This window comes from Ochlerotatus camptorhynchus, unplaced genomic scaffold (assembly GCF_037179485.1).
Source record: "Ochlerotatus camptorhynchus isolate MF236.1 unplaced genomic scaffold, CSIRO-AGI_Acam_v1.1 ptg000085l, whole genome shotgun sequence".
NCBI lineage: Eukaryota > Metazoa > Arthropoda > Insecta > Diptera > Culicidae > Ochlerotatus > Ochlerotatus camptorhynchus.
Genome location: NW_027040575.1, coordinates 2,173,749 through 2,199,237, shown reverse-complemented (window position 1 = coordinate 2,199,237; position 25,489 = coordinate 2,173,749). Strand labels below are relative to the sequence as shown.

Genomic DNA, 25,489 nt, shown 5'->3' with positions numbered 1-25,489 from the left:
ACGAAATGTATGGTTGTCAATGCCCATGCTCATGGATCACAACTCCCCACGGATCATTCGATCTGTATTGATGTACCAACAACTGTGCCAAACTTGAATGAATTTGGTTTAACTTTGTATGGAAAATATGGGAAGCGGATCATAATTATTCAGTTGCTTTACAAAAATTATAAAAAGTCTAAGGTCGGAAAAACTATGCAGAACAACTTTGTTCATGACAACAAATTGATTCGATTTCCGTGTTAAAAGTTAATTTTTATACTATAGGCCTAGTGCTCCATGCATACCTACAAGCTCTTTGATACGTCTGTAGGTATGGGCGCAGTATTTGGTCTGAAGTAAAAGGTAAGTAACTCTGTTTTGCAGAATTAGTTTGCGTTCTACGACAAAGTTGTTCTGTAAAATTATTACAAAATATGTCCCAGGTTTTGCCACAATTGAACATTTTTGTTTGTATTTTTGACACTCAACTTATTACTTTCGTTCCGCTTCACATACATTTTCCAACTACAAACTTTAAGGTTCTTCCGCAAATCCAGATCGTAGCCGATTTTTTTCAAATTTGGCAGAATTTTTGGAGACCTCTGACTGAACAACCGTTTTTGGAGAGCGTCACGCTTGCACATCCTCGTATATGTATTTTGTAGTGACGACACATTGTCCATCCTCCTTTACTTCTTGTTTCAGAACCCATCAGCTACTACCGAGAGCACATATGGTTTGCTAACATCATTCCCATGGAGGATTGGTTCTACATTTCCCGGCTGTGGAAGATGGCCCAAAATGTGCAAGGTTGTTTTACAGCGTGTGCATGATCGCTTAGGTGTGGCCGTTTTCCATGGCGTTTGATATTTGACGGCTTAGAACCTTTTGCGATAGTGTGCTACAATTCCATTCCTACCATTTTACTGATGGAACGCTTTCGGTTGATGCTTGCGCTGCAGCATATCACTAAGCAAAAACAAAATTGCCTAGCTTTGTCCCTACATAGAAATAGCGATATCTGTTTCCAGAGAACACCGAAGCAAAAAACCAATCGCAAACAATCAAGCGATAACCACTGATTTCGGAACTCAATAAAAACCATATTGTGTGACGGGAAGCAAACAAACTTTGAAACACTTGCTACAAAAAAAAATCCTCATATGACTTCCGTTCTATTCATCAGCCGTACATGAATCGTTTTTATACTCGATTTTCCCCTTCCTTATTGATCCCTGTTCATATCTTACAGCAATTCAAAAAACGGAACCTCAGAATGAAAGCATGAAAATCAAACAAAACGCAAGATGAAAGCTAGTTATGATTTACTCAAAGCCGATCCACCCATCCGACTCACATGTTCTTCTCAAACAATGCCTCTCCTCCCCCCTCATGACACAGTATCCATTTCACCCCATGCAAACCGTTCCAGTCACCGCATGTTTTCCGGGAGTTGTTGTTTGATTTTTATTGCTTTTCCTGCTGAACTTTGTTTCGAGCCGTTCTGATTCACGCCATTTGCAGATATAAAACAGTCGGTATTGTACAGTCTATCGTTAGTGGCCCACAACCCCCGACTGCTTCACTCTTTGAAGGTCTTCCCATGGTTTTGTCGTTTCTCGGATACGGATGCTATCAATCTTGCCGCCGCTGGCAGCCAATCCAAGCAGAGCGCGTTACTTTAATCAGCAATAATTGAGAAAGCTTTGCCTTCGTATTGAAACAGCAGGTGCTTGGCCCAACCAACTCCATCTCAATTTCAATAACATTGAATCCTCTGTTTGATTGTTTTCGGTTTTCGACGGAAGTGCTAATATTCTCCGTTTATCATTTGAAAAATAACACAGTATTTAATTTTAAAACTGCAAGTGAATTTGTATTTCAGAAATTATTCTAAATATGTTTGCTCTAACATCTGAAGGCCACAGAAATCCATTCTCATTCTCTTGTGATTTTCCAAAATTAAGGATCCGTTTGGAATGACTCAATTCTAAGATTTGTTTATAAGTAACGCAACTCTTAACCGGAAAATTCGTTAGTAGAACATTAAATAACAGGAAATTTGATTTCTTGCTATTTTTACATGCTGAAATTACCATAACTATAGAACAATATTGCATTTAGGCAGATCTAACATTTTTCAATGACCCGCCATCTTAAATCAACTTTTTCAAAAATAATCCAATAACAATGAAATTGTCATTGCAAGAACAAAATAATCATAACTAAGGTAGTTTGACCTATTAAGGACTATCTAGTAGCTGATTTAGCTATTAATGGTAAATGTAGGACATTTCAATTATTGTTGCAGCAATGTTTTCCCTGAGGTACACGTTTATCCTTTGTTTGGTATGAGTGATACAGAAAATATTTAAATTACATACTTGATTTTACCTCAGGATACTGTGCATCACAAGTTGAAGTGCTCATTAACCTTTGGGGTCATCTTTACACCCCATGGACAACTTAGAGGGAGGGTAGAGGGTATGGATATTACCTCGCATGTCCATTGAGAGGGGGAGGGGGCAGGGTTGCTTCCACTCACTTGCTATAAAAAATTGTTTTTCGGAATTATGAAAACATTAGATGTTATAATGATTATTAGAACTTGTAAGTTACAAGAAGAGGTCGTGAAGTATGTGTTTGACACATAAAACCTGACAATTTTGCTTTCAGTGTGTCACAGTCAGAGATTTTACGATTCGTGAGCGCTCGCTCTGAGTGAACGCTCACGAATCATAAGATCACTGATTGTGACGCTCTGAAAGCAAAAATGACCGGTTTTATGAGTCAAACACATACTTCATAGCCTCTTCTTGTTACTTACAAGTACAACCTATCATTATATCTTCTGATGATTTCATAATTCCGAAAAACAAATTTTTTATAGCAAGTGAGAGGAAGCAACCCTGGAAAGAGGTATAATAATATCCCCGTGGACACGTAAAGCATGTTAAATATAAATATATATATATATTCAAACACAAGTAAATGGACATGTTCCAGTTGCCCTATACCAACCCTCCCCCCCCCCCCCCCCCTCATGCAAAGTATCCATAAACTGCCTTGATCAGAGTGTGGTATAAAAGCATAGATGTACCAAGAACTCGTTCGATCATGCAGTGTACGTGCCTGGAGCAGGGCCCCACAAAGTCACTTTCAATCGAAAACCACATTCGATCAGTTTTCATGCTGTTTGTTTTAGCTTGACTAATCTTCATTTCTTCTTTCATTGTAAAATGAACTGCTCAATCCAAATTCGTGCAGTTTTTATGACTTTTGTTGATTGTTCACTCGGTTTATTTAAGCGTATACGCATAGATCTGAGCACGTGGATGTCAAATTTATCATTGTCGGGTGGTTTGTTTACCCATCAATATAGGTATTTTTTTAATCGGGGTGACGTTTAGAGATCGAAAATTGATATCCGACGCCATTTTGAAATCGAAGATGGTGGCTTCCGATTTACGAAAAAGTGGAAATACAGTCAAATACACATCAATATTGGTGTTTTTGCAATCGGTATGAAGTCTACAGATGGAAAATTGATATGCGACGCCATTTCGAAATCCATGATGGTGGTTTCCGATTTCAGATAAAGTTGTAAATACTGTTAAATACCCATCAATATAGGTATTTTTGGAATCGGGATGGCGTCTAGAGGTCGGAAAACGATAGCTGACGCCATTTTTAAATCCAATATGGCGGCTTCCTATATCAGAAAAAAGGGAAACGCTAATGCCGTCCCATCAATATGGGTATTTTTGGAATCGGGGTGACGTCTGCAGATTGTAAATCAATATCCGACGCCATTTTGAAATCCATGATGGTGGCTTCCGGTTTGAGAAAAAGTTGTAAGTTCTATCAAATACAAACGGTTTTTTTCAAAGAGTCAGGGCAACATCTAGAAGCCGGAAATCGATATCCGACGTCATTTTGTAATCCAAGACGGCGGCTTCCGATTAGCGGAAAAGTGTCAAATATCCTAAAATATGGTTATTTTCAGAATGGGGATGAGACGTAGATGCCGAACATTGATGTCACGCCGTCTTTAAATCAAATATGGCGGCTTTGGTACAGAATAACTGTAAAATACTGTCAAATACCGATCAATGTGGTTTTTTTTTTTTAAATTCAAGATGGTGGCTTCCGATTTCAGAAGAAGTGTCAAATAGCCTACAAATGGCATTGAATATCGATTTTCAGCATCTACGCGTCGTTCTCGTTCCAAAATACCCAGATCTTAGGGTATTTGACACTTTTTGTGAAACCCGATGGCCGCCATATTGGATTCCAAAATGGCATCCGATATTGATTTTCGGCATTCACACGTTGTCCCCATTATGAAAATATCCATATTGTAGTGTATTTGACACTTTCTGAACCCTGATGGCCGCCATATTGGATTCCAAAGTGATATCTGATATCGATTTTTGGCATCTAAGCGTTGTCCCTGTTCCGAAAATAACCATACTGTAGGGTATTTGACATTTTTTTCTGAAACTCTATGGCCGCCATATTGGAGTCCAACATAGCATCCGATATCGATTTTCGGCAGCCACACGTTGTTTCCGTTCCGAAAATACCCATATCTTCGGGTATTTGACACGTTTTATGAAACTTGATGACCACCATCTTGGATTCCAAAATGGCGTCGAATATCGATTGTCGGCATCCCTGTTTTGAAAATACCCATATTCTGGTATAGTTGACACTTTCTGAATCCTAATGGCCGCCATATTGGATTCCAAAATAGCGTCGGATATCGATTTTTGGCATCTACGCGTTGTTCCCGTTCCGAAAATAATCATATCTTAGGGTATTTGACACTTCATAAAACAAATGGCGTCGGATATCGTTTTTCAGCATCTACGCGGCATCCCCGTTCCGCAAATACCCTATTGTAGGGTATTTGACACTTTTTCTGAATCCCGATGGCCGCCATTTTGGATTCCAAAATAACGTCGAATATCGATTTTTGGCACCTTCGCGTCGTCCCCGTTCCGAAAATACCCGTATTGTTGGGTATTTGAGGCTTTCTCTGACCCCGATGACTGCCATCTTGGACTCCAGAATTGTCTCGTTAATTAAATTTTCGTTTAATATAAAATAATATTATTACTACATTTAATCCGAATGTCATCCCTATCGGCAATCGATATTGTGCGAATACTATCCGGATACTATATTTTGATGCCTGCGTTGTCAGGTCGTGAAAAGTCGAATGAGACCCGAATTGAAGTGAAAGTGGAAAAAAACGAAGGAAGCAGTTTGCGAGTCATTCATTGAGTCAATTGAAATAAGTCTTTGCTTCAAATGAAATGAACTGAAGCACTTGACGAACGAAACAAGTGATAGTCCAGTTATGTTTGAAAAGAAAAATGTTCATCGTGACTCGATTACAAGAAATACGATGACTTACACAAAAATGATATTGCTCGAAATAAACCGATTCTACGGAGAGTTCATTTTCTTTTCTTTGTTTCGAAAATGCAGAACCCTGGCCTGGAGCTTGGGTTGATCGAGTGAATGATGGTGATGAAAGTGCTAGCCAATAATGGTCATTCATGTCAGTTTACCGGTGATCCGTTTGCCTTCAATTCCATGGAGAGCGGGTCCGGCGGTGCGAGTTTGTCGTCTCTTTAATTTCAGCTCTTAACTTAGCGTTCTTGATGTTGCAAGCGTATAAAACACGACGTACATACGGCTTACAAACAAATTAAAACTTTATTAACTAATATTTACATCTTCAAATTCACATAAACATCACAACTTTAAAACTGTGTAAGTGACCATCTTGCTTTGACTGAGCTGAAGATAACTGCTTTTGTGAATATATGTGCACTGCATCATCGCAGTGACAAGCGAATTGTGTTGAGTGACTAATGTTGGACAGAGTTACCAGAATTCCATTGATCCTATCATCTCCATCCTAATTTTACTGCCGGTGGGTAATCATCGAACCGGTTTTCCAACATTGAAAAGCGTCGTGATCAGCGTTGCCAGTATTCCAGATTTATCTGGATTTTCCAGATTTTCAGCCGTTTTGCCAAATACACAGACAGACCACGTATATTTCCAGATTTTTAAAATATGTTCCAGATTTTCCCAGATTTTTTAAACAAATTGCTTTAAAAATATCACTGCAATTGATTTACCTTCTAACCAAAAATAAAAAGTAAGACTTGCTTCTTTAATTATTAAAGGCCATCAACGTTGGAAATAATTGCAACATCGTACATGGAATTGTTACAACATGTTTGCATGTTAATGCGCTGCAGAATCATGAAAATTGAGACATTTCCTAAAGATTATTGGATGAAAAAAACCCATATTTTTTTTTTAAATATCGGGCCTGGATTCTTTTTATTTGGAATTTTTGTTTTGATTTTAATTATAAATTACGTTTTGCAATTCTGGCCTCGATAATCAAAATTTCAATATGGAGAAATTTTTATTATTTTGCAATCGAAAACTATTCAGGATTAAAAACAATAAATTGAGCAAGGATTTTAAATCTAAACAACTACCAGGACTTTGAAGTATGTTCTTGAGATTTTTGAGGATTTGATTTAAGAATTTTAAAGGCATTTGATAATTCTCAGCACTTTTTGAAGTACCTGTGAATATTGACTTACCTTAGCAGTCTAAATTACTTTAGAATTCTGAATTGCCCTAGAATTTCATAAGTGAATTCCTTGTGAAATCACATGAGGATTTCAAGTTTATTCTGAGTAAAGTTCCATAACTCTGATGACAATTGCTAGGCGATTTTGTGAAGAAATACAATGAGTATGCTGATGCGAATAATGTCAATGGAATGCTGTCCAAGGTTTCCAGGAAGATTAATTTTAATTAAATTTTAAGAAAGATTGTGACGGTCATTCTGAAGAGTTAAATTTTCAACAATATTCTAAGGGAATTCCATAGAGAAAATGGAGACAAAATAATGCGAATTGTTGAGAATTATTACCAGTTTGAGGAAATAATGGAATTGTAGAGTGATATCTAAGATATTACAAGAGATAATGCGTACCAAGAGAGTTTTTCTGAAAACTCCTAGAATGCAATTGAAAAATTTTGGACATTAGCAGGAATATTTTTGGTGAATCCAGAAAAGAAGTATGATGGAATTCTAGGATGATTTAAAGAGAACTCTGAAAAAATTACGAAGATATACCGCGAAAAGTTCCAAGTATATTCAGACTAACAAAAATTTCATGAATCATTTCAAGATCCGGAGATATAAAAAATGACGCTCTCAGACTTTCATTTGAGTTATATAATAAAATTATTCTTTGGCATAAAATTATTCGTAATGTTCATTCAAATAGTGGAGTTACCCGTAGTTTAGGTAAAATGTGTGTGAGTAACACGATGTGAGGCTTTGGTTTTCACTTCAGCCAGGTGAATTTTTCATATAAATAAAATTGCCTGTGTGTCTACTAGGTTTTGTGTGTTGTATGTTGTCAAGCATTAAATTGTAAGTCTGATAAACCTCAGGGTCATATTAAAATTATTTAGAGCTAATAAAAATGTTCAAACATATTCTGGTTCTGCATCAAATAGTAAAGGCTACATCAACTATTATTTAATAAAATCAATCTCATCAAAGCTACTTGATTCTTAACTCCTCATACTTTAAAAAAAACTACTGTTTAAAAATATTTTCTCCAGCATTTTACCCAGAATTTAACTCATTTTTTTTAAATACTGTGTAATAGATATTTAAAATTTTTTGTTAGGAAAAGTATTGGCACAATTACTTTTCCTAACTTTTTGATGCTAACAAGTTGTTTGATTTAACGGCGCCGGTGGTGTAGTGGTAAGCGTGATTACCTCTCACCCCAGCAGGCCTGGGTTTAATCCCAGTCGGCGCCGCCGGGATGTTCTGAGGCATAACATCTCTGATCACGCCTTCCTTCGGATGGGAAGTAAAGCCGTTGGTCTCCGGTTCATGAGTTGATGGGTCGATAGGTAGGGTCCAGGTGTGGGAGCTGCCTTCCTGGCACGTCGGTAGCATTGGTGCTCAGCACGGCAAACAAGACCGACGGAAAAAACAAATCAGAGGAAAAAAAAAAGTTGTTTGATTAAAATAATTTATTTAAACATGTAATTCATAAACATTCTGGTTCTTTCAATAAATTCCAAATGATTATACTTACCGATTTTTACGGGAGATTGGCACATCAATTTGATTTCAATAGCATTATGTTAAAAACAGGACTTTATAGAGCATTCCAGATTTTTCCAGATTTCACATTTAAACTGGTCCTGATTGTTCTGAAAATGACCTGGCAACGCTGGTCGTGATTGTTGATTTATGTGACGATCGGACGATGGCGAACTACACGCTTAAAAAAATTCATGTAAATTTAGGTGCTCTGAGACTGACATATACGAGCGTTAATTTTGACATAAAATTGAGTCATAATACACGTAAAATTCAGCTCAATCAAACGTTTTTTTCTTATTTTTTTTATTTTTATTTTATTTTTTTTTATATCTTTATTAAGGAACCCCAATCAAACGTACTTTTCGTCGAGTAACGAACTTTTCAGTCTCGGAGCACTTAATTTTACATGACATGTTTATTTACGTCTTATCCTTTATGTCAAAGATGGATTCCGTCACGTGTAAAATTAGTTATTTCTAAGTGTGTAGGCGGTGAATGCGATATTTTGACTTTGCCTACTAGGAAGCTGCTTGCATGCCATTGAAATGATGATACTTGATAATGATGCATGCATAACGGATGCTGAGCGCTACCTGTCACGAAGCTGCCGACATCGTTGTTGCTCATGGAAACCATGATGCGGTTTCGGAGAACATGATTTGATTTGATCTCCGCTTGATTGCGAACAACGACTATGAACTTCGTGCAGCGCAGGTGGTCTTGATGATTATTGTAGAGGTAGTGGTCAATGACTAATCCTGATCACATTGTCTTTGATGTATCATGAACAGGACATTTCTATCTTGTATCCTTCCTCTCGCGTGGATTTGAATCCGTGGTATAATCCGTACCGCATTAGGTTAACTTTCTCGTCGCCACCGTTGCAACCGCACACGACATACAAACGGTATACAAACAAATTAAAACTTTATTGACTCAAAAACTGTGCAAGAAGCCATCTTGCTTGGACTGAGCTGAAGATAACGGATTGCTTGTGTGAGTATAAATGCAGCTTCATTGCAGTGACAAGCGAATTGTCACTCACGAGCCCATGATTGTTGAGTGCCTAATGTTGGACAAAGTTGCCATAATTCCATTGATCCCAACACTAGATGCTATTTCAAAGTTATTAATTGAGAGCTTTCTATGCCAACACAAATGCATAAATTTATATATTTATTTTTTTTTTGCTTGATTTGTTTTCCGTCGATCTTGTTTTCCGTGCTGATCACCAATGCTACCGACGCCAGGGAGGCAGCTCTCACACCTGGACCCTACCTATAGACCCATCAACTTATGAACCGGGGACCAACGGCTTTGCTTCCCTTGATTGAAGGCGTGATCAGGGATGTTATGCCTCAGATCATCCTGGCGGCGCCGACTGGGATTGAACCCAGGCCTGCTGGGGTGAGATTTTTTATATTTTATGGCAAACACATTCCGAAATATTTACTCGAGGGAGCTTGTAAGGTAATCGGTTAGTAAAAAATTACCACAAATTATTAAAATAATTAGTGAATTTTGAATTACGCAGTAATTTCAATGTAATTAAAATAATTGTGCGTAATTTATGGGTAATTTCAGTGATTTTTACTGCTTGGAAAATAATTTGGCTGTTTAAAGATAATCAAACAATAATTCGAGTATCTCCATAAATATGTGTACTCTGGAACTATCATGTTTTTTTTATAATTCTATGTATTTTTTAGTTGTTTCAGGTATACTTTATTATTGAATTAAATTTAGATGTTAAAAAAAATCTAAAAAAATAGGAGCCATATTATGCAACGCTCGATGCAACCAAATCAAATCGACTTTTTTCATTTTAGCGCTCTTACGAAAAATGCTCGGAAAATACTTCGATTCGATATCTGCAATGAGGTTTCAGTTCTTTATAAAGGATACATACGAATGTTTTTTTTTTATCTATGACATCATGAAACAAATTTGGACAGAAAACCCACAAGAACCGACCTTCAGATAGACCTTGAGCTACAGTTTTCCGACGCAAATAAGACTCGAGGCCTTATAAATGAATATGTAAAGTATAAATCGACAGTGAGCATTCATAAGGGCGTATAAGCGATGATCGATTCTCTTCATCGATTTTCTCTTTTGTTATTAACTCGCTAGATTTAACGTTTATCGGTACGTTTGCTGTTGCTTTTGATAGCCAGTACAACCTCTTACAACTCTGCATTGAACAAATTCTATAAAATTGTTTCGCTTAGCTGGAGCAATGCAAAGAGAAAAACGATGAAGAGAATCGATCATCGCGTATACGCCCTTATGCATGCTCACTGTCGAAATATATAATCTGTTTTTTTTTATGTCGACAACGTTCTAATCGAGATTTGTTTACCAATTTTGTTGACATTCGCATCAGCGCGCGTAAAATTAAAATTTAAATGTCCAAATCTAATTCAAAACAAAAGCAACAGACGAGCCTCGCTATATCGAAATACAATATTTACAGTAAAACTTCCAAATTCCGATTTTTCAATAAAAGTTTTTTTAAACTCAGTTTGAAATATGAGTTTGACATGATTCCAGTTTTGTTTTTTGCTGTGCAGCTCATTTTTATTAATCGAGCTTGGATGTTCCCGTATTTCTAAACCAATTCCACCGTTGGAAACATTGTTAATCATTGAATAATTGAGTAATTCCAAAGTAAATTCTAAAAATATTAAAGTAATCGTAGTAATTTCGGTAATCAAGAGTAAAACAAATAATTTCAAAGCAATAAAGTAATGTTAATTGATTGAAAAGTAATCAGAGTAATTTTCGGTAATCTGACTGACACTGACCGGTAATAAACGCTGGTAGAAGCCCCTCGGATTTACTCGACCAGATCGGGAATCGAACCCACGTTTCTGGCTTGGTAATACAGGGTCTTTACTGAAAAGGCTATGGGACGTTCCGCATGAATAAAGTTCTCCACAACATGAAGTTGATTATCAACAAAACGCAGTCCTGTAGTCCTCTATGGCTATGAAACATTAGCTATGCTCGTAGAGAACATCGTGTTTTTTTAACAGAAGTTGTTGCATACCATCTACGGGGGAGTGCAGATGGAAGGCGGAACGTGAAGGAGGCGTATGAACCGTGAGTTATATCAGCTGCTGGGAGAACCAACCATCGTTAACACCGCATAAAAAATGGGCTACTACAGCCAGCTCGGTGAAAATGATTCTAGGTAGGCGCAGCAGACAATTTTATGCGGTAGCTGGTAGGCGGTACCGTCCAGCCACCACTGTCAGGTGTTAGGGCTGGCAGTAATGATGCGATATAATAGTAGTAGTCATTAAAATTTCAGAAATAGTGACCAAATAGTGACTTTAAAATAATAAATAAATAATCATTTATATGGTAATTTAGAAATTTAAATACGGTTAGATATTGAAATAAACTTTTTATGTCATGGAACTTAACATCACGTTTAATAAATTTCTCTAATTTCATCAAATCTCACAACGGAATCTCCTGTGAAGAGCATTTGAAGTGATTTGAATAATGTACTTTTGCTTACGTAATGCATGGTGACCAGCAAATAGACATTCCCGGATTTTCACGAAGTTTTTTTTTTATTATTTTACTGGTTGTGCGATACACATTTAAATCAATTTATAAACCAATAAAGCGATTAGCCTTACATAGGGTTTTTTTTTCTCCTCTGTACATGACATAATACCACTGCAACCAGTAATTTGATGTATTGTAGTATTTATAACCCGTGTCCTTAGTTAAGTGGAGTAATACCCATAACTATTGAGAAATGATGAAGTATTTGGTTTTGATACAGTTGTCATTCTTGCCTCCATCGTAAGGAATCAAGTCTAATTGAAAGGTCCCGCTCTTTATGCTCTTCGAAGAGTGAGAGCATCCTCCAAAGTCACGCCACTTTTTTTTTTCAAAATCGGATTCCGTAGCAACAAAATTAAGCAATGACCCTAGTCTTAACTCCTTCATACTAGAGAACAACAAATAGACGATAAGGAATCACATAGATGAATACTAACTAACTTATGTTTGACTTGTTTCAAGATCCTCCTCGGTGGATAAACCCGAGTCTTGCCACTATCAACAAGGCATAAAATGTAACAAGGACTAAGATGTGTTCCATTGATTGCTGAAAAATCCTGTTCCCCTAATTTGAAGTATTCAGGACTGGGAATTGGTGGTAGATCTTACATCCCGTAACATACCACGAAAAGGTGATCTACCCATGTTACGGGGTTTAATAGGGTTAAATAGATCATTACAACGATAGAATTTTTTTTTAAGATCTTGAATTTGATTCTGCGTTTGTAATCTTTAATATTTTGATAAATCTTTGTAGATAACTTTGATAATTCGCTAAAAACTTTCCACAGATTTTCTTCAGAATAACCTCAAGAACTTTTTTGAATCATTTCCCTTCTTTTGAACTTGCCTCTTGAAATTCTTTGCAGAACAACCAACACAATTCTTGGAAATATAATATTTTCGTAGGTGGTAGAATCGTAGAATCGGGTAGAGCATCCCCTTTACCAAACTCCTCATTAACCTAATTAATTAATGAGGGATGGTGAAGGGTGTTTCCCCCCGCTACCACTGGCAAAAGGGATGATCGCTGATTTGTTCATGTACCTCTGATGTGCGGAAACAGTTCTATCGATTGTTTCACACGCAAGTAGCCATCTGACGTGAGCATCTACCCGATTGCTCTACCCGATTGGCCTACCCGATTGCTCTACCCGATTCGTACCTTCCTCAAAATTGTCCTTCGCTCGCTTTATACTTTCTATATAAAATTTTCACACTTCCGTACTATAACGGAACTATCAACTGTATAATTTAATCTCCTCATCTATCGAATAAAATCTCCACTTTATGTCTGATATTTGACGTTAAGCATCTCCAACTATGCAAATCGCCAACTTCACGGTTGAAGTAGTAACACATGATTAGTTAAAGTGGATTATTTTCGATTTTTTTTTTTATTTTTTTCCAGGAACTCCCGGACGGTTCCATAGATTCATTTTAAATTTACTTGAATTCTCTTTAGAAATTCCATGCAATTAACCTCAGAAATATAAAACATTCCTGTTTATAATAATATTGGACTACTTCCCTAAATTTTATGGGAAAATCAATTCGTATTCTGTTCAGAATTTCCGTGGTATTTCCTCAAAACATAAATTCACCACAGAATACTTTAGAAATTCGTGCAGAATTCCTTTGATATTGAACCCTCAAAATTCGATTCCATTCGATTACTGCGCACCAGCCCCATACCTGGACCGAACCTATCGACCCATCAACTCATGGACTGGGGACCAACGGGTTTACTTCCCGGAAGGAAGGCGTGAGCAGAGATTTTATACCTTAAGATATTATGGCGCCGCTAATTGGATTTCTTGTCGTATCTTAAGAAATCACCCCAGAATTCTTTTTGGAACTATCCACAGAGACCAGAGCTCACTTAAACAAAATTTTAGAACTAACTTTGAATTCTTATTACAATTGGACCTGAGGATTCAATCACCATAGAATTCATCTCCGAACTCTCGTTAAAACACACTCTCAATTATATTGGAATTATTTCCAAAGTTGTTTCGCAGCTGAATTTTGCGTCTCTAATAATTTAAATAATAATCAAAAGCGATGCTCCAATGTGTTAATTCAAGTTTAACTATATGGGTAAATCTGACTTTAGATTTAAGCAGAGGTGAAAAAATCGGCCCTCAAAGCACTTAGTTTTTTTTTTTCCTTGATTTGTTCTCCGTCGATCTTGTTTTTCGTGCTGAGCACCAATGCTACCGAACGCCAGGGAGGCAGCTCCCACACCTGGACCCTACCTATTGACCCATCACAACTCATGAACCGGGGAGATGTTTGCCTCAGAACATCCCGGCGGTGCCGACTGGGATTGAACCCAGGCCTGCTGGGGTGAGAGGTAATCACGCTTACCACTACACCACCGGCGCCGCTATATTGGATACTAGTCGATTGAAGTATTTAAAATAAACCCATGTTAATCTATGCATGATTTTTAGTCATCAATTTTGCTCTGGTATTCTCAACTATAAACCTAAGTTCCTTCATTAAGTGTGCTTTCGTTTTTTGGTTGCCGCGCTGTTTGCTGTTCTAATTATTGTGTAAACTTATTCTCCATTAACGATCATCATTTTTCGACTTGAACTTTCTTCCATTTTTGCATAACCCTATGAAACAATCCATACAATTTTGAAGCGCGCAAAACTAAAACTAACACTAAACCGCTTCCAGAATCGCATCTGAGAACAACAACCAGCACAGTAGCAACCACCACGATTGTTGGCATGCTACAAGCGGCACCGGAAAACCTACAGAAAAAGGGTAAGGAGCAGATCATAGAAACGAAACAATTCAAATTATTTCCATGCAAATGCCTACTTAAATCATTGTAAGTAGGTAACTGAAAACAAGTGAAGGGGGGCATCGAAAATTTCTTTTTTTTTAATTTTTTTTATTGCTATCATTAACCATTAATTTAATAATAATGCATCATCAAAATTTGATTTCATTTCATGTTCCTTACTTTTGTTAACAAAAACAAAATCATTCGTTTCTTATGCTTTACTTCCGTTGTTTTGTTTTCCTCGATGTTGGTTGAAATGTTTAATGTGGCTGTTTGGCAGTGTTCGCTCGCCTTTGTGCAAATTTGCGGCTTTCAGCAGCCTTTGCGGTTCCTGGCTTAAGTACTTGGACCGGCATAACCAAAACAAAAGCATCGAAATTGCTACTGCTATTTTCGTTATAAAAACAGACATAAAACATGAAATTCCGACTTTCCGTTTCCATTCTCCACATCATTTTCCTTCTTTTTTTTCAGCCGAATCGGATACGGCGATTGCTGAGGGTAACCATGGTAATGAGATTTTTTGTTGTGGTGTGTGCCTGATTTAATTGCTTAATTTGAGGCTCGAAAAACAGAACATCATTAATCAAAAGCTTGCCGGTTAGAAGATCAAGAGCCATTACATACTTTCACGGATGTTGAAAATGTAGCATTATGTCAATTTTTAATATTTCATTGACCTCAATTGATTTAGTCATCTCATGAATTACTTTCATAACATTGAAATAGGTTGGTTGGAAATGCTATCTAACATGAAGCTTTAGTGTGATAATTTATTAGCTATGTAGAGAATGGTCTTAGAAGAGAGTAGGTAGGTAGTTCCGTTAGAGTACGGCAGTATAAAAATTATCACACTAAAGCTTCATGTTAGATAGCATTTCCAACCAACTCCGAAAATCGCAAACTTCGCGTATGAAGCAACATAAAAACACTTTGAAAATTGAAATGGGGCTGGAACAAATGAATTTTCTTACTTTTGTCATGCCCAGGGAATCAAAACACTGAGGGCAAGCAAGAAGCTTTAGAAGCTTATGAAAGTACACAATGAACTTCAAGCTATAAAAAGTGCCGATGCGTACTCTTAGCAACTTTAAATTCTAAAAATTTTACATAGTTGAAGATGCTTATTTCAAATAACAGACTAAAGTGGTAATATTTATAAAATAGGTTAGGAGATGAATGTATAGAATTGATAGTTCCGTTAGAGTACGGCAGTGTGAAAATTGCATATAGAGAGTAGAAAGCGAGCAAGGACAAGTTTTATGAATCAAGGTACAAATCGGTTTGATCATCTCTCTTTACCAAACTCCCCCGTTGGAGAGGGATGGTGAACTTTCATTCATAAAAGTTGTCCTTGCTCGCTTTCTATTCTCTATATGCAATTTTCACACTGCCGTACTCTAACGGAACTATCAGCTCTAACCTTTAATCTCCTCAACTACCACTTTAGTCTGTTATTTGAAATTAGCATCTTCAACTATGTCAATCGTTGACTGCACGCAGAAGTAATACAAAACATATAGTCAAACTAAAAAGTTTCCTAAATACCGTCCCTGAGCACTTCTTAGGAACCTTAGGCAACGCTGCCAGCATGTCAACTACACAGTTCTGAACAAGTTTTCTGTGGAACTGCTTATCAACTTTTAAGTGTGTAAAAAACTTCCTGCCATTTAAGTTTCTAAAAATTTACGTCGAAGCTCTCCTCTGAAACAATCCGCACATGTCGTTATTTTTAATAGTAGTTCATTTATAACCAATAGTTTCATGAAAATATGAGAGGATAAGTGGCTCAAATAAACCATAATTCTTATGTCTACATTGTAAATTATAATTAAATCTAAATATTACAACAAAACAGCATTTGCTGGATTCAACTCATCACTGAGGCAAAAGAACTTAAGAATTCCATTAGAACCACTTTAGAATTTTAGCCACAAGAAATCGGTATGAATTTCATTAATTTGCCTTATGAAAAATAATGTTGAAAAAAATAATGAAATGGAGCAGACTTGAACCAAACCACGGACGTTGAGATTACGGGTCCTGATGTGTTTGAACCACGCCTGGGAAAATCGAATTGTTCAAGGCGCATAAAAGTTACCTCATGTTAGACGAAAATCTTCCATAAGACGCGCTTATGAAATTCATATATGTCGTTCATAAGTCTAGCCTTATAAAATTTTTAAGTCTATTTGCCTCAGTGTGTGTATTCTGCATGCAGTCTGACCAATTCCACGCCAAATCGGTCAGTCACCAAACTTGACTATCTTCGATCTGGATGATACTTGGCACATATTTTCAGTATGATAGACCAAGTATTTTCCGCAGGAGAGGAGACCCTTTTGACTCAAGGGTAATTTTTGAAAAGGGCCTATGTGTTTTTACACACATACTTTAAAAAAATGTAGTTCGAAAACAGTTTGTTGTAGAAAAAACATTACTAAGAAGAAGTTGTAGGAAACTAATAAGGCTTTATAAAAAAAAATATACACGGAATTTTTTTTTTCTCTTCTTTTACAAAAAAAAAATAAAAATAAACGTCAAAATTCAAATAACCAAAAAAAGTATTTTTGATTTTTTTTTATATTTTTTTAATAAAACTTGAATAGAAAGCAAAAGTTTTGAAAACAACTCCAGGATGGACAAACTTTTAATAAAAAAGTTTTTCTAAGAGCAACTTTTAAGGCATTTTTGAAACTTTCATTATTTACGGCAAAATGATCAGTTTGATGTCAGTATATGATTATAAAAATCATTTCAAACGATAGTGTTCATATCGATAAACTTCCTAAATGTAACCGTTTTCGAGATATTTCAAATTTACTTTCATCATAATCAATTTTTTGTAGAAAATATGCCCTTTTCGTAAGTTATACGTGATTGTCCATCACATATGATAAGTTTTGCTAGATATGAATGTACTTACCTTCAACTTACCCTTCCACCAATAGAATATAGGAAAATTGGTTTTAAACTTATAAGATAAATAAGATAAATAAATGAAAAATCCATGCGTTTTTATTTGCATCTTTTCGCAGATATTTTATTTTCGGAAATCGGAACAATACAGTGATATTTTTTTATACCTGGGATCGTTTTGGCCTTTTCAAAAATGCTTTTCCATTCTGCAGCCCCCTGTTCGTATTCCTTTTGTGACACAAAACAAAATGACATTTTTGTTAAATAATCATTACTCTTCTGGTTAGCCCATGCATATAGCTCTGCTGCACTTGTGATTGGATGTTCGTGTTCTACAGCCACACTTGCGTTCTTTGCCATTCGTTTTAATGTGCCACCAATCGCGTCACATGGTCCCTTGCCATGCAAAGTGCCATTCAACATCAATATTGTACTTCGTTTTAAATTTACAAAGACTTGCAAAAATTTTGCAATTTTTATTTTGGGATGCAGCTCCATCAGACATAAACATCGCTTTACTTGTATTTTTGTTTGCAAAAAGGTCAGTAATTTTGAAATAAATACTTGCACCGCAATTGTATCGTGTTTAAAACTTCAGAGATTACGATCAATCTTAAATTTATTATTATACCTGATTCTGAATAATAAATGCAAAAAGGATGAATAGTAGCTTGTTGATTATTCCAGTAACTACTTTGGGCAGCATCTTGAAGAACAAATGAATAATTTTCGGAAAAATCACAAATTATGACAACTTCTCCATTTTTAAGAGTATTTTTTGTATTTCTCAAGAAACTAGACTGCTGAGTTTTAATATAATCATAGGATATCAGTTTTTCCAACTTTTCGCAAAAATCGTCAGAATCCTTATTTGATCGTCTCTCGATGAACCTGGATCAGCAAATCTCTCCTTAAGTTGTCCGATCATCTCATTGTGCTCCGCAGCTTTCAATTTTAGTTGCTCCAGGTCATCTTCTTCCGCTTGAAAACCGAAGATGCGTTTCTTAATGCCATTGGTAATGTCCATATTTTTTCTCTGGGGATAGTTAACATTCTGGAATTTTTTTGTCGATATTGGCGATACGTTGATACCAGCTATGCCCTTGTTGAATAGCTCAATATTATGCGTCCTTGAAAATTGTTGCTCTCCACTATCCTGAGATGATGCTATTGTTATTGACGTAGTTGATGGTATTTCTTCGAGGCCACGTCGAGATGTAGATGGCTGCGGCTCCGCGATGTCCATGACTGACGGTTGCACTTCTAGTTCCAGAGTTTCAGCACATGGTTTGATTCTATTTAAATTCAAGCGACACGTATCACAGATTGATAGAGATGTATCCGAATTAAATTTCCACTCTAGGAACTTATGTTTTTCAATCAAATTTTCGGATAATTTACGAAGCTTTGACGAACACCTTTTATTAGAAAACGGCTTGCAACACTCGACCTTCTTAAATGCCATATTCAAATTATACTTGTTAACTCAAGAAGATTTTTTTAGTGATGTCTGTTTTCAAAAGTTTTCAATCTTTTTTTACCAGTACTGTTACTGGTACTGCCAGAAACTGCTTAAAATGCCGAAACTTTCAAGTTCTTGTAACGACTCAAAAATAAGGCTGTTTAGAATGCTATAGGTCATCTTTGAGGAAGTTGCTTTAGTCTTAAATAGCACTTTATCAGAACTTTTGGTTGGGTAAAGCTTTGAAAACTTTAAAAAAAAAATCATACTGGTTTATAATATAACAAGATGAAAAAATAAAATTTTCATAAATTACAAAAAAGATATTAGGGCAGTTAGGTGGCTAGCGTAGCCAAAATATCTAGAGCCGTAGGCATATTTTCTAATGCTCTATGGTCTTCGACAAAGTTGCACGGTTTACAAAGCACCATCTTTTCAAGGTTTCTGTTTAGTTCTTGATTCCACCGCCTAGAATGCACTTGATTTTATATTTTAAATAGAGTGCGCTAGGGAGAGGGTTTCTTGGGTAAAGTCATACATTTCATAATTTTGAGAAATGCCACCCTTGATGTATATGACCTATGGTTTAAAAAAATCAGGCCTACATAAAAAATAAATACCGCATTAAAAGTGTTTCACAATGTTTAACGCATAAAGTTAAGGGTTGCGATACTTTGAGGTTGGGATAAGAGCAACCAAGAGGCAGGAAACCTACGGAGCACTTCGCAGTTATATATTTGTAATCCGTTTCGTGGAGCTCATCAATCACGAACCCGTCACGTTGGTGAAGATTGTGATCTGCATTGAACTGTTATCTGTACACTACTTAGTGTTTACCAACCATCATTATTGAGGCCTATTGATGCAGAAATTAAATAAACAGAAAAATATTACTAAAAAAAAAATTATAATAATAGGGTAAATTATGGCTTCGGCACCCATTGACTGTTTTCGGCAACCGAAATTGAAACGTTTATTTCACTGTATTTTCCCATCAAAATTCTTCGCTGAATGTATTAATCCGATTCCTTACCTTTTCAGCTTCAATCTGATTACATTTTTACGACTGTGAATTCCTATTATACCATATTTTTCTTTAAATGAAATATACATACTACAAAATACGGCTGATTTCGAGTTGCCGATAATAGAACAGCTGGTTAACACGCAGTTCAAATGGAAAGGGTGCCGAAGAAAAAGAGACTGCCGACAATAGTCACTATCACCTGAGAAGTTTGGAGCGTTGTAAAAACATGTTCAACCCGTTTTGATCAATTCTGTCGATTGGAATTGGTAGAACAGCAAGCAGCAAATAAATGTCAACAAACAAACCTGTCATGTATGTGTGTGACGCTGAGAAATCGCTAATAGAAGTTCAGACGCTGCTTAGATTGACGAGAATACGTAAATTCCCCTATATAGAATCAAGAAATATATTCATGAATGCCGAAGATGCCAAATTTTTATTTGAGAGTTTCAAGCGAATTCCGAGAAGAGTTCCTAATGAACTTAGAAGAGTATTCCAAGAAAATTCTGAAGATAATTTCAAGAATGATTTTAATAACATATTCGTAGATAATGTGGGGCAGAATTTCAAATAAAATCCCGAAGGATTGCAAAAGTTTTAAAATTCAACACATCCATATTATTATTTTTTTATATCACTTGATGCCACTGTGTTATTATATTATTGATCCCACTGGACAAACCTAAAACATATTGAGTTAGAATATGTACTGGTGAATTTAAGGAACAGTTCCATAAAAATTACTAGAAGACATAATTGAAAATTCAGAAAAATGATCCACTGATAAAGTGCATGAGTTTCATAGAACAAGGATTTTCTAAAATGAGGTTAACAAAGTCGGATTATTACTGTCCCGCAATAACGAAGTTATTGAGGTTTTAATGTATGTGACCGCCCTACCTTTGATCCCGCCTAGTGGCAATTCGAAACGACCTAGCGATCTAATACAGAATGTAAAATTTTGCTATAAATATGAGTAGCTCACACTTATCACCTGAATCGGATAAACATTTTCTTTAGATCGAAAATTGCTTATATTCATACGCATATAACTTGGTGGAGTTAGCAGATTGGGGGTGACCCCGGCGTAGTGGTTAACATCCATACCTCTCACGCCAAAGTCACGAGTTCAAATCTCACCCCGGACAAGTCACGAATGACCCAAGAGTGTTAAAGTGACCATAACAAGTTGCATACAATTTGTTATAGCACAATACCTAGACGACGTGATGATGCATATATTTTTTGTGTTTTACTATGCCAAAGTTATGTTAAAAAAAAAATATAGTTTAATAATTTTCTTTTTATTGATCACCGATTTCATTAATGGCGCATAGTTTAACATTAGATCATACGGCAATCATATCTGATAATCGTTATTATGAGTATAGCAAAGTATATAGGAAATAGAAGGTATAATAATAAAAAATTATATTATTTGAAAAAAAGTATAGAAGTGAAATTATTTGAAAACTAAAAAAGCTAATAAAGATAATGACTAGCGATCAAAGTTTTTACAATATTTGAAAGTGCTTGAAATTTTCTTCATAAATGATTGCAGAACAATAAAACTCTCATTCTCATGATATTAAAATATTTTGTTAAGTAAAAAAAAATCATTTGATCCGGCCTTATCAAATATATTTTTTTCTAAACATCTACATTTTTTTTTTTTGTTTATTAATTTATTTGATAAGGCTTAACCGAATTAACTTTACAGAGCCGAGGATTCTTGGTCACTATACAATACATCTTAAAAATATAGTCAAAAGGTACAACACAACAAAAACTTTATCTTCCGCTATCCAAAAAGCCTCCTCCATCAGAACTGGAGCCGCTTCCAGTAGTTTCATTGTATGGCAAATTGTTGTACGCCAACGAGGGTCAGAGCGCGTCCATTGCAGCAATGGACGCAAAACGTGGTCAGCACTCACACACTCATCACGAAACGGTTGCTTTCCAAAGTCGACGACGCATCGACCGAAAGAACTGCTGATGAAGAACAATGAGGAGGACCACACAATGGTTGCTGCCGAGAAAACAGACGATCGCGTAGCACACATCGAGAGTGGTCTGCTTTTGTCGACAGCCGAGTGAACACTGATCTACATATTTAAATGGGATTGAAGTTCCAGTTATAGCAACTGTTCCAATTATTCATTGTTGCATTTATGGGAAGATTTTTAAACGAAAAGAACTTTCAATTAATTTTCTTAGAATAGAAAATCGTACCTGACCAAAAACTCATTTTGATATCAATTGCCGCGACATGAGTCTGATAACATATTGCGCTTTCATTATGCAGTCAAGAGTGTTTTAAATGAAAACAACTTAAGTTCAAGTTCTGCTAATAACGTCTTGTTGAAAATGTAATTTAGGTTCATCTGTCTTTAAACTATCGATAACTGTTTATTTGTTTTGTTTTGTTTTGTTCGGGTGATATTAGAACTCAAGTCTTTCTGCGTGAGAAGCATGCATACTAACCATCTACGCCAGGCCCGTATTCAGTTCAATATTATGAATGCAAATTCAGTAACCAAAGTAACAGTGTAAACTTTTGCTCTCATTTTTGCTGTGTTAACCGTGTCAACCAAAATGAGAACAACTGGAGTATTCAAAACAAGTTACATCATAACAGTAAATTTTGATTTTATTTTGATCACTAGCTTTGCTAGGGTATTCATTACATATTTTTAATGTTATAAGAGGGAATCACATACTTATTTAGGAACTCCCAACTACAATCTAGCAAAATTTTACTTATTTTTATTTAATCTGTATTATATTTCCATACATTTATCTTATAATGCAACTAAATAACACTGAACTATTAATAGGGGAATTTACGTATTCTCGGCAACCTAAGCAGCGACCTTCTTTCTATAGCCTTTTTCTCTAAGGAACGCACAAATATGCAGTATTGGTTTGTTTACAATCTTTTGCTGCCAGCTGCTCTAACAATTTCAGTCGAAAGAATTGTCAAAAACTGTTTTGAAACGCTTTTACAAAGCTCCAATCTTCTCTAGTGAGAGCGAGTATTGTCGGCAACCAGTTTTTCTTCGGCAACCGTTCCATTTGAACTGCATGTAAATCTGCTGTTCTATTATCGGCAACTCGAAATCAGCTACAATTTGTAGTGCGTATGTTTCATTTCAAGAAAACCTTGCTAGATTGCTTTTTCTCAGTGGTAAAAATATAGTCAAATTGAAACTGAAAGCATAAAGAATCGTTTGCATGCATTCAGCGAAGTGTTTTCGTAAGAAAATCCAGTGAAAATAGTGTTTCAATTTGGGTTGCCGAAAATAGTCTGGCATGCCGAAGCCGTCATTTCCCCTATTTTACTCAATTTCATCTATCATCACATTTTCGCTAATCCAATCATCCATCTTGATGTTCTTCCACAGAATTAAATGCCACCGACGACGGTAGCAGCGCGACGGCTCTACCGAACCAAATGCGAACCACCTCCGGCCTGATAGCGACCCTGGTGACAATATTGCTCATCTTCACGTCGACGCTTTTGTAGACGAACTTTAAGCAGTACACCGAGGTCGAAATTCGTGATCGATATTTGCATATGCATTTTTTCCATAGATAAGCAACACACTTTCAAAGTAGCAAAACCGTGGCTTGCAGATGGCGAGAAAGTGGACCCTAAACTTCGAACAAGTGATTGAAATGTGAGTGTTTGCAAGTGAGGTGTCAAAGAAAAAAAAAAAGAAAATGGTGTGTAGATATCGTGTTGGATTCGGATCGTTGTGATGCAGAAGCAAAGAATGGGGAACATGATGTGTTTGTCCTGTGCTAGGCGTGCTTGTGGGTGGATGAAATCCTATCTAATCCCAATGCATACTAAAAGCAAAAAGATGCTCTGTCTCCTATAGTCGTACATAAGTGTTGAATTGTGCTAGATTTTTTTTTTACCGATTACCATGTAGTGTTTAAGTTTGTCACAGTCATTGTTTAACCATCACTTGTAAGATTTCACCACTTGTTTTAAACCCTAGATACCAAAGCTACATACAAACTAAATCTATTCCTGATACCAAAAATAATTACACTACCAAAAAGATAAAACTCAAAGGGTACGAAACGCTAAATAGTCACTCGAAAGTAAGTAGTTGAATGTTTTTATATAGATTTTTATATTTGTACAACGGAATTCATCGCATCAACCTGTCTACCACCAGAAGAGGTCTGTTTTTCGGTGTAACTAACAAACAACAACATTCATTTTCAAATGCGCGTCAAAGAAAACAAACCACAACCACACACACATGAAGATGACAACTGACATATATAGAGGAAGAAAATAAGTGAAGAAAGAGAAAACAATTATAAAAGTATTTTACAACACGAATGAAGGAAAAATATGATGCCTTATGAAATATATATTAAAGACACTTTTTTTAAACCACTCGACAATTACGGATGGGATGAAAGGCATGAATGATATTACCAGAATTATTACTATTTAGGTAAGGCGCGGTGATAATTTTCAAAAAATTGTCTCGCTCAGTGTTCTAAATCGATGCAGAAGAGAATAAGGAAGACGTGAAGGAAAAGTACTAACTTGAAGAACAAACATATGCAACTATATATAGTCATAAATTTATATATTTAAAACGTTAGGTTAATCAAGAAATCGAAAAACAATTAGCTGATCGCCTGTTCAATCGGAAAAAATTGCAGCCAGTTCTAGATATGTAAATGAAAGTAAAAATCACTTATTTTATTCAGTTTTTGTACAGAGACAGCAGAGGAACATACATTGTCGGAAATAAAGAGAAGCGATACTCGAGACACACTGGCATATGATGTTGACCATAAATATCACATTTCCCTTTCATTAGCGTAGAAATTTATGTACAAAGTAGTGTTTATTTGTCTACATAGAACTTTTGTTGTCCAATTGAAGCCTATTGTTTAATTTTCGCAATCCTCAAACAGTTTTGTCACTTGCATAAAATCTCCGTATAAATAGTTCGTAATTCTTAGCACGAGTACAACACAATTAGGGAGACTATCAGAGTAACCCTTTGCATTCCCACTAGCATCACAGGATAGGATGGACACACGTAATAGGTAAGGATTCATCTTGATAAACGATTTTATTAAGCATTTAGTTGTGTTTGAATAGCATTATATAGATGTGGTTCTATCAACTTAGTAATGTAAATTGGCCTGGGATTGAAATCACGATCTTCTGCTCAGTAAGCAAAAACGGTCACCAAAAGGCTTCGATATCCTTACATCACATTAAACAACTGGGGTTGATGACCGATCAAGTCCGAAATAAAGCTATTTATAAGAAATGTGCCAGTTGTTGGAGACATCAATATAAATCGAATGAGCAGGGATGAACAGGAGGTTATAAAGTTAACCCACTCTAATTCCAACCCATGGGTGGGACAAAACTGAGAAATCACATGTGATTTGACCTGCCTCATAAGCGGCACCGGTGGTGTAGTGGTAATCGTGATTCCCTCTAACCCCAGCAGGCCTGGGTTCAATCCCAGTCGGTGTCGCCACCATGCTCTG

General features: G+C 36.1%; 1 protein-coding gene across 4 annotated transcripts in view; it reads left to right on the top strand.

The window, feature by feature from the left end:
* LOC135698390 (uncharacterized) overlaps positions 1 to 24,749 on the top strand; it is a 329,025-nt gene extending 304,276 nt beyond the window's left edge. The window contains exons 6-8 of one of the 4 annotated variants that reach the window (XM_065218354.1): positions 14,429 to 14,518; positions 15,015 to 15,050; positions 23,353 to 24,749. In XM_065218354.1, the coding sequence (XP_065074426.1) occupies positions 14,429 to 14,518; positions 15,015 to 15,050; positions 23,353 to 23,474 (248 nt within the window). In that variant the 3' untranslated portion in view covers positions 23,475 to 24,749. The remainder of the gene's footprint in view (positions 1 to 14,428; positions 14,519 to 15,014; positions 15,051 to 23,352) is intronic. The other 3 variants (XM_065218356.1, XM_065218355.1, XM_065218357.1) reach the window with 3 other exon arrangements.
* Positions 24,750 to 25,489: the final 740 nt, after the last annotated feature.